At 31.0% G+C, this 10,966-nt stretch overlaps 1 protein-coding gene across 1 annotated transcript; it reads right to left on the bottom strand.

Moving 5' to 3' along the window:
• Positions 1–954: 954 nt before the first annotated feature.
• Positions 955–5,718, bottom strand: LOC120088003 (terpene synthase 10-like). The gene is made up of 8 exons (XM_039045029.2): positions 5,525–5,718; positions 4,740–4,880; positions 3,602–3,866; positions 3,124–3,499; positions 2,711–2,929; positions 2,220–2,358; positions 1,426–1,674; positions 955–1,298 (listed from the first exon to the last, which is right to left on the bottom strand). Exons 1-8 carry the CDS (start codon positions 5,666–5,668, stop codon positions 1,002–1,004), a joined length of 1,830 nt encoding a protein of 609 aa, XP_038900957.2. The 5' UTR covers positions 5,669–5,718; the 3' UTR covers positions 955–1,001.
• Between the last annotated feature and the right edge of the window lie 5,248 nt (positions 5,719–10,966).

The following is a 10,966-nucleotide window of genomic DNA, read 5'->3' as shown; positions in this document are numbered from 1 at the left end:
TATACTAGTGTATATTGATACATTATATAATATAATGTATGTTGATACATTTTTATGATAGAAATAAATATTAAATTTATATAGTTTTATGAGAGAAATAACCATTTGAATATGATTCATATAAAATTATATGTTAAAGTTAATATGAATATGATTCATATTAAATTTATATATTTTATTGAGAGGTGTTATAATTTGAATATGATTCAATTATTATTTATATGAATGTGATTCATATAAAAACTATAGATTAAAACTAAAATGAATTTGATTCATATTAATGCCTTAGGTTATTTGAAAGAACAATAAACTATAGTTTATGTTATATGTGATAATTAACTATAGGTTATATGTTATATGTGATATAACATATAGTTTAAATATATATTAAAGTGGCTAATATATATTTTAAATTCAAATTTAGAATTTGAATTTAATTATTTCAAATTTAATAAAGGGGAGACAGTTACAACTCCCTCACCCCTTAATTTCTCCTTCTCGCACTTAACAAATAAGGAGAGAGAAAGTTCTCTCCCTCTCACTCTTTCTCTAGTTATTCTTCTTCTCTCTGTGTTGTTTACAGAGAAGTTTTTTCTCTCAATTCCCTTCTTCTTCCCTCCTGCCAAACTTATGTGCAAGCCCGTAACTCTGCACGGTTCCCGTCCTTGAGAATAATGGAAAATATCCCGTGATGGTGCCAGTTACAATATTTGTGGGATTGGGAGAAGACAACGTGAATTGGAGAGGAATGCGAAGAATTGGTCTTCAACGGGTAAGTGATTTCTTAATCCCTTTCTCTCTAATTTGCACAGTAGAGAGCATGCTAGGTTTATGTTTTCCATAGTTTCTGTCACTTTGAATTTTCTGCGTTCTATAAAACGAAATTAGAGATTAATGCGTCCAATTGCTTTCACTGCTGGGAATTCCAATCCCGTCAAAAAGTTTATCATAGCCTTATGTAATTGTAATATTTTATTCCAATAAGCTTATTGTTTTTTATATTAATGAATGGTAATAGGCATTACAAGAAGAGACACTACAGTTTCTTTTACTTTGTCACGATCTATGGTATGTCCATCTCCATAATGATACATATGTTGAGATATCCGCGCAAGATTCTTGGACATCTTGATGAAGGTTTGAGAGGATACCAGTTTCTCACCATCATATTCATTTAACTTCTTCCATAACTCGTCTACCAAATATCTTATATATTCACGAGCATTCTTCTCAGATGTACCTTTCTCATTCATGTAACATTGAATTGATTTTGGAACATCACCAACGTTTTGTTCATCCTGGACGATAAAATATCATAACAAAGTGTCAAACTTTATAATCAGTGTCAAAATGTAATAAGAAAATATCCATCCAAATTTAGTTTACTTTATTTTTTTAGATCAAATAATGTCGTTGTTCACTTACCAATGGTGATAGTAGGTCATTTGCAAGTCGCATAATTGTTGATGAGCAACGAATTGTGTTAGCATATTGTGTCAATCTCTCCAATTCCTCCTCGGTTATTTGAGATGATACAAAAATATATGAATGAACTAACATAATTGGTCCTGCTACTGAAATCCATGCATTGTTCATATATTCTTCCAGTGTTGGTTTATAACCACCATGATACCAATTTGACTCTATTAGATAAGATTTGCACAAATCTACCCACTGCACCATCAAATTAGGCATGCTGAGTTAGACAATAGTATAAAAATTATGTTATGCCCCAAACCTAGGATTTGAATAAGGATTCGAAATCCGGGGCCTAAGGCTATTTTGGTCTCTATACTTTTTGTCCAATTTTAGTCTTAGCACTTTCAAATGTCTAATTTTAGTCCACGTATTTTAAAAATCATAAAATTAGTCCCTTTTGCTAGCTTTTCATTGACCTTTTTTTTTTTTTTTTTTTTTTTCTAATAATCTATTTATTACCGGTTAGCATCTTCACCATAAATTTTGGAAACATATTCACATAGTGTAGTTTTCTTGTATGAAAATTATTGTTTTTATTTAATCAATTTCGATAAAGACTAACTTTGATGGATCAAATTTAAGATTTTTTAGAGTACAAGGACTAAAATTAGATATTTGGTAGTCTAAGGGACTAAAAATGAACAATTCTCATAGTACATAAACCAAAATGATATTTTAACTTTAAAATGTTTAGGAGATGTAAAATTTGAAAATTTTAAATTTTCATTATAAGACCATACCACTTTCTTAAGGTATTTCATGACATCAACTCCATGGTTGCTCAGTGCTTCAGAAGCTATCTCATTTATTGAATCATAGAGAGTAAGCAAACATTGTTTCATATACTCAGGAAGTTGATCCATTGCAACAATATCCCAACTAAAATTACAATTAAGAATAATTAAACATTTATTTATAGGCAATTTAACTGCTGCTTGTGGAGAAAAAAACCTAAAACTTTTATATATATATATATATATATATATCATATCAACGTTATTTATGATTTTGACCCTAGAACTTAGAGAAATGTGCTAGCTATATAAACTTTTTAACCATAGGGATGATATCACAGACTTTTATCTGTGATTTGAGTTATTCTCTTTAATAGTTTTCTCATAAATGTAACTAACACATTGTTAATGAACCATATAAATTCTTATGTGTCGATTATTTATAGCATTATTTTTTTTTCTATTTTTATTTTTCAAATTGATTATTGATTAATTACCTCTCTATAGCATTTGTAAAGAGCTTGAGTTCCTCCAATGTGCCATAGACATCATAAACATCATCAATCATTGTTATCAATGACACAATCTTTGTACCCATTCTTCTAAAATATGTAAGCTCTGCTTCAAATCCAATGCCTATTGTCCAATAGAAGTTTTCCATCAACTGGTCTCTTGCAAAGCTCAGCTTTTGTCCAAGTTCTGTGTTATTCCACCAACTTTTTAAAGGTAAAAAGCCTCATTAGAATAAGGGAATTAGTAGAAATATTATTTCTTATTTAAGCACAACAATTGTGGAGATGAAGATTGAACCTTCAACTAGCTATAGGGGAAAAGGTGATGTGAAATACTGTTGAGCTAAATTCACTTTTTATAAAATATTTGGAAAAAAATGGTTTTTTGTCATAATTACCTTGATGCATATTTAAGATCTTCTTGGTAGATAGATTGCATAATGTTGAAATCAAGCTTAGCAATTTCAAGAAGAATAGGGTTTATGGTTCCATTTCTCTCATACATATCAATAAACCATCTTGCCTCTAATCTTTGTATCCTCCAATGTAAGGGAAGCTCCAAGGCATGCTTTACGATCTCTACTTTGAGGTCATCTTTGCTTGATTTGATGTATTCCTTTAAGTAGTTGATTGCAAAGCATTTTGCTGCCTCTAAAATAGTTTCTCCTTTGATTGATAAGAATGAAGCTTCATATAATGATAACATTCCATTTATATCTTCATAAAAGCATGTTTTGAAGTTTCCCATCTCATCTTTGAAGGCATTGAAAACCTCTGTCCATAATTAAAAAAAAAATCATTATTCAAAGTAATAGATGTATGATATTGATAAAAACCTACTTTCATTGGTTATATAATATATTCTCCAATACAGACCTTCAGAAATATAAAATTGATGTTGTCTTAGGAGTCTAAATTCAAGTGAAGTTGCATAGAGACCCTTCGTCTTCAGGTCCTCTTTGTAGAACTTGTTGCTTATTCTTTCTAAGATATCTTTAATTTCACTCTCAAAGTGGTATGATATTCCAAGATTTTGTAAGGTATCAATGAGCTCTAGTTGCTCCAAAGAGTCTCTTCTTTCTCGGAGCAACGTCTTAACTTGTCCTTTGAGTTGGTTGAGCCGTCTTTGATATATTTCTCCCTGACATTAACATTAAAAGAATTTTGAACTAATGCCATCCACATAATTTTAACTAATATTAAATCGTTTTAAAATTCTAATATTAATATTACATTGGATGGCACGGTGGAAAATGGTTTTGAAAACTTTGAAGACACTACTTGAAAAGCATTTTAGATTGTAAGTGAAAGAAAAACACCCCTATTAAGTGTTTTAAAGTGCTTCCCAAACAAAAAAACTTTTTAGTGATTACTGTTTAATTAATAAATACTCGAAATATAGAAAATGTATGTTTATTTTAAGGGTGTGAGGTTAAAAGACAAAGGGGATAACATATATTGTTCACAAATGTTGCATGCCTTTATCTTTTTCTTTTTCATGTATGTATTTATAATTGTGATAAGACTTTTTTTTTTACTTATAATTTAAACAACAAAATCTCACAATGATTGTTTTGAAATAAAATTCAAACTTCAACGATTAAAATAAATCTTTTCAAAATTCGAAGTATAATTGAAACCAATCTCATAGTTTATAATTATATATTTTTTGCAATTTAAGCTAAACATATTTTTCAAAAACATTTGGTTCCTTTCGTTTACATAGTTCTTAGAACTATCATTATTATTATTGGAAGAGTTATATTGAAATGTAAAGGAAAAAGAAAGAAAGAAAAATTTCTTATATTACGAAAAGAAAAATTTCCTATACATAGTAGTATGGACAATTTTCCATATTAGCTCTACTTATTGTATATCATGTCAATGTACTTTTTAAAATAGGGTGGGACTCGCATTAAATGGGATCCATGAATATTTATGAAGTTAAATTTATAGTATGAATAAACAGAGTATAACATTACCGTTGCACTAGAAAAATTCTCTAAATACATACCTTGTAATCATTATGTAATGATTGAATAAATTCATCTTTCCACATAGGGGGATGATAATTTGCACACTGTCTCACAATAACATTATCAGATCGTGTTGATGCTTTTAAGCACATCCTACCTCCAACTCCAACAGATTTTAACTGAAAAATATTATGTGACAAGTTTAAAATATATGTTAGAAATGCATGAGAGAGGATTATAAATATGTTTTTCCTAACTAAGTTGGGAACAAAAACACTAAAAATTAGACTAAGATGAGAAGATGAAAAACCACTCAAGTTTAAACTTTTTATTGATACAATTACTAAGTTTGAGGTTCACAAGTGATATAATCTAAAGGTCGAACGGTATAAATTGAATTTTTCATTCTAGTTTTTATTAATATATAAACTGAAAGACGGTCCTCATTCTTTACTAGGTAATGGGGATGACAAAAAGAAAAAGACACATGGGAATATTTACTTGAGAAGGGTTTGAGAAAATGATGGAGAGAAGAAAGAAAGGTGAGGGAAGCCACATCATTATCGAAGATTATATATTGAGCTAGCTAATTCGTCATTTACAATCATTTTTCAAAAGATAAGTACAAAAATGGTCATTTTGAAACTTATGAGACTAAATAGATATATCAACTTCAAACCTCGATACTACTAAACATAGTAGCCTATATAAAAATGTGACCAAATTAATTCCAGAATAATCAAATTAACTGACCTTGAAATCATTACTTTAAATAAAATTTAGGCAATGAAAAAATGAAAAAATGGTTAAACATATAAATTACCCTAATAATAGGAGGTTGATAATAATTTTGAGATGGTGGAACGCCGTAGTTGTTAGGAACGTTTCCGATAACAACATTTCTGTTGGTGATAGGGCAGAAGATAGACAACTTTGAAGCTAAAAGAGAGAGGTGAAGAAGAGCCATTTCGTTTCTTTTCTTTTTTTTTTTTTTGGTTTACTTTTCTCCTTTTGTGTAAGGTTTGTAATGCCTAATCTTGTGAATAAATAGGATAGAATTGTGGATGAGTTTGATCAGAATTGTGGCACGTGAATTTCAATGCATTTTCTTTTTAATTTTCTTAGATTTTTAAAATCTTTATTTTTTGGGTCATATAATTAATTTGCAAACGTCAGATCAAGTTATAGTGTTATCGTGTTGCTTATGTTTGCTATCACTACGGTGGGAATCTATTGGTATTGCCATTATCTCTCAACATTTTTAGATTTATTTATGTATATATTTTTAGTCAATGGTCAATATTCGCCACCTATGATTTATATCACTGTTAAACTATTACTTATAAATTAATTAGTTCACATTTACTCTTAAACCAAACTTCATCCCTAATCCATACAAGTTTAGGTCCTAATCTCTATCAACTAAAACCTTGATAAATTTATAGTCCCTTCCTTCCTAATCTCTATTAATTAATGAAGTTTAGGTCCTATCTTTATCAATTAAAACTTTAATAAATATTTATGCTCCTTTCTTTCCTAATCTCTATCAATTAATGAACTTTGTGTACTCTACGTATGGTATGTTAGATAAAATTTCTTTTAATCTATATTAAAAAGATTAATTCTTAGGATTATTCATGCTAAATTGTCAATAATAAATAACATACCGGATTTCATTGCGAGATTAATGGTAACTACAAGGTGGTTATTGTCTTCTTTAACCAAACCTCGACATAACCTAAATGGGATCTTTCCTTAGATGAGATTATAGAGAGACCGAATATGTATTTTTTGGTATATTGAAAATTACAGCCCTAAGGTCTGTTTATATACTAGTTCAATTAGAATTTCTATTAAATCATAATTAACTAGGAATATGTTTTTACATATTAAGTTTATACTCGATTAAAAATCTAGGATCTTAATTAAATAGATCATATAATAGAATTCAAAGTAATAAAATAATCTACTTTATAGAATGAATTCATGAATTTCACAATTTTTTGAGTACCAAAAACTCATAAGAAATCATTAAAAAGATGATGAAAAAATACTAACCCATACATGTGATCCATACTTTAAAAACAGGTTTAACATGGTATGGTCATAAATGGCAACTTTAATTGATAGGCCCACTTGACAAAATTGATTAGCACCTTCTCAAAGTCAATGGTATTTTTTTGTTAGGATAAATTACAAAATTAATCCCTTTAACTTTCAACTTGTGTTTATTTGGATATAAATTTTTGAAAGTATTTAATGATTTATGAATTTTAAATTTTATGTCATATTAAATTTTAAAGTTTTAATTTTGTATTCAATAGGTCTTTAACGATCTATCAGATACTTTTAAAATTCAAGATCCGCTCAACACAAAATTGAAAGCTTTTGACAATATTAGATATTTAAATTTATATTGAATCGATATATTGATTTTTAATAGTTATTTTGAATAGATACTTATTAGGTAATTAAAAATATCATGATCTATTCGACATATTCAAAAGTTTAGAAAGAAATAGACATAAATTACAAAATTGAGAGATTATACTCATGATTTAACCTACTTTTCATTGGGATCTTTTTATATACTTATTGATACTTTGTTTTAAAAACAATGGGAAAAATGTACCTAACTTTTTAAAAGGGTTGGGTACTAAGCATTGGATAACCTCTGACTAATTGTAAAATTAAAAAAAAAAAAAAGTGTGCATGTTCATTTGATAAAGTTTTTTTTTTTTTTTTTCTCGTTTGTAGTTCTCATTTCTCATTTTTTAAATATATATGTTTGATAGATTATTCCATCATGATACCCTACTTTCTCGTCTTTCTCCTCTTTCTTCTTATTTGTGCATCTCTCAATTTAGTTTGGGATTGATATAACTTTTTAAATATTTGGTGGCATTTGTATTTTTTAAAATTGAAATGAATGTAAAATAGAATTTCAAATTTAAATTAGAAAAACGGTAGTGTGTGATAAATTAATAATGAATGAGTGTAATTTAATTATATGAGCCAAAGTAGACTTATTATATCTATTATTTTTATATGGATAATTAATTTGTAATTCTATGTGATATAAAATGCAACTAATTTTTTTTTAATTTAAATTATTTGATAAAAATTTAAGAAGAATAATTTTTATAAAAAAAATGGATCAATATGAAACGATAAATTTGAGATTAATAAATTTTTAGGTACGATGACAGATTTTTAAGAAAGCGAACCACTCGTTTGCACTTTGAAATTAATTAAAAAGTGATTTATTGATACGTGTCTCTCGTTTCTTTCACTCATCTACTTTTCCTTCCTGTTTCTTTATCCATTTTTCATTAACAGGCCTTTAATCATTATTTTATATGTAAATCTCTATTACTTGACCTCAATTTTTGTAGGGTTTTAATTTTTTTTTTATCAAAAAAGAAAACTAATAAAATATTCCATGTTTACTATTAGTTTTTTTGAAGAATTATTTCTTCCTTTTTATCTATTAAAATTTGTTTGTATATGATTGGATAATTAATGAAAATAAACATGAATCATTATAGAAAAACAGATAAAATTTAAGGAAAAATATGATTTTTACCGTTGAACTATTGGGATTGTATCAATTTAAACTCCAAACTTTCATAATTCTACCAATTTATATCCTCAACTTTTGTGATTGCATCAATTTATCCCCGAGTAAGTGCCTTTCACAACTTAACTCTTATCAACATGGGTTTCCCTATTGCGTTGACATTGAAGTTGTTATTCTCAATTTTTTTTTTTGATAAATGATCGCAATGTAATGAACGCAATTCTCTGGGATCACTGCCACCCCCAAACTTAGAGGTTGGCAGGGTTCTCACCGCAAAACTAAAAACAAAATCAACAGGAATGCGGTAATAAATGTTTGAACGAAGGTTTGCACATAAAACTTAAGAGTTTCAAAATTTGAAGAAGCTATTAAAAGTAAGGTGAGTCTTGCGATGCTTAGTTAGCGAATGCGGTGAATTATACATACCATCATAAATGCATCGTAAAGGAACACAATCGAACAAGGAGAATTTCAAAAGGATAATGCATAAAAGATAACAAGAAAAGAACCTTAAGTAGAATAACGCATGCGACCATGCTTTGGAGTTCATGCAATTGAAGCCATGCATTGAAGGATGGAGGGAATTCTTCCGTTGTACTGCACACCGAGGAGAATTATTTCTGCACCTACAAGGAGCAAACGCACCACAACCAAGGAAGCAGCTGCATATCCAAAATAACAATGAAAATAAACTAAACTAAGAAAAGCAAAGTAAAGATAGAGTAGAAGACGTCCCTGGAGAAATTGGAGTGGTCACCGCAAGGAGTCTTCCAGGTAGGAGATTTCTCTCAACTGCTTAGGTTAACGGGCTCGCCCTGACCATTGGAACTTCCGGCAATTGTTGGGCGCATGTTGGCCACCATGTGCTTAGAACTACCTTCAGCTCATGCGACTGATTGCCCTTCTACCTTGGGGTCAATACTGGATTTCGGTGCATTGCCTACACTTCAATACTATTTGCAACTTGGTCGCACAAGCTACAATACTCCCAAGGTAAAAAGTTTGCCTGCAAAAACACAAAACTCAACAAACTATTAGCTGTCAAGTCCCCGACAACGGCGCCAAAAACTTGGTGACTAAAATTATGTGGGACACAATCATGCGAAGCATGTATTAAGTTATGCGTTTGTACTCATGCATCGGTGGTCATGCGATGGAAAGGAAAATATGCGTTGATCTCAAATGCAATGATCATACGTTCCTGTCACAAGTTTTCTTGCGCTCGCGCCAAGTATAACCCGGACGTAAGTTTCTCGGGTGATTCGAGGTCGAACTCAGGGACTTGTACCTAAGTGTATGCGGTGAGGTGTTTACGGCGGATGAATAAAAGAATGATGAGGGGTATAAGCTAATAAACTACTCCTACTCCTAACTAACAGACAAAGCAATGGGAATACGCATGAAAGGTAGAGACACAACAATTGTTAACGCGTAGTAAAATGCATGGAAAAATACATAAAATATGAGGATGCCTTCATTGCACACTGAGCTTGACCGCAAAGGCAACCCCAGCCAGCGCAAAGCTATGCGATCAAGCTACACACACTTGTGCCTATTTCTAGGACGCATGCGATGTGTATTCCCACACATAAACAAGATGAGTGTATACCACCGTATCCTACTTCTGGATGTATACAATATCCCATCCGTAGGGTGCATACGCTGTGTAATAGTAAACGAAACTTATCTCTAAGTTCCCCATTCATGCTTATGCGTTCCAATCCGCTCTCTCGAGTCTTAGATTTGGTTTTTAGACTACTCTCCCAAGTATGCCTAAATGATGAATGATGTGCTCATAAGACAAGGTAATCGCATAAACTTGGCTGACGTAAGATTAATCCTATCTCTAGTGAACACTTGCTTACATGGCTTAATGCGACCAATCACTTACCCTCCCAGACAGTTAGTTGTTGCTGATTTTACTCATAGACAACACCTATAGACAAGTGCTGCTATAGCTTCACACTAAGCAAATAAGGTTTTCTCACAACACTCACGCAACGCACACCTCTCGGTGGTTTGCTACATGCTTCATATTCCTATGCCACATGATTAAGTATGCGATACTCTAACAGTCTCACTAAGTGATGCAATGAAAATTAAGGATGCTAAGTAAATGAAGTTGGAGATGGAGTCGAAGGAAAATATATAATGCATTGATCACAAAATGTATTAATTTCTTAAGCCATAATGTAATACAATACAATATAAGGAAAGCAGAGAAAATGAAAAGACCAGCTGGAAACAATGTCTTGCTTCTAGCAGATGTGTATCAAGGCTATCGGTGGTGCCATGGATGGGCGGTAGAGCTGACTCTCTTGAGCTCTAACTTCAGCGAAGGCTTCGGTCGTCACTCGGAATGGATGAAGGGGACGAAGAACTCTCAAGCTTTCCTCTCACGCTTTCATCTGAATCACAAGGATCCACTCGAAGGTAGAAACTTGGATGATTTGAAATTCTGCTCAGCGGCTTCAATTTATAGAGCTTGATCGCTGACAACATTAATGGACCTGCTCTGATTCTGACATTCGCGGCACGATGGTTCTTTTCTGAATCTCTGCTACTAACGGCGTGGTAGGTGAAATGTCAACATCATCTTTTGATTCTCCCGAGATATGCGTTTATGTTTCCATTCCACCAACCTTGTGTTCATCACTCTATTATGGTTATCATCATGTAGCCGCA

Source organism: Benincasa hispida, chromosome 10 (assembly GCF_027475165.1).
Source record: "Benincasa hispida cultivar pf3 chromosome 10, pf3_genome.v1.1, whole genome shotgun sequence".
In the NCBI taxonomy this organism is placed as follows: Eukaryota; Viridiplantae; Streptophyta; class Magnoliopsida; order Cucurbitales; family Cucurbitaceae; genus Benincasa; species Benincasa hispida.
This window is presented reverse-complemented; position numbering and strand designations above follow the sequence as displayed.

Bases quoted from the DNA above. Each gene is read 5' to 3' on its own strand.
- LOC120088003 (XM_039045029.2), bottom strand. From the start codon at position 5,668: ATGGCTCTTCTTCACCTCTCTCTTTTAGCTTCAAAGTTGTCTATCTTC. The intron at 2,930-3,123 runs GTAATTATGACA...ACCTTTAAAAAG, and splicing joins GATCTTAAATATGCATCAAG to TTGGTGGAATAACACAGAAC. The intron at 1,675-2,219 runs GTATGGTCTTAT...TTGATGGTGCAG, and splicing joins TGAAATACCTTAAGAAAGTG to TGGGTAGATTTGTGCAAATC.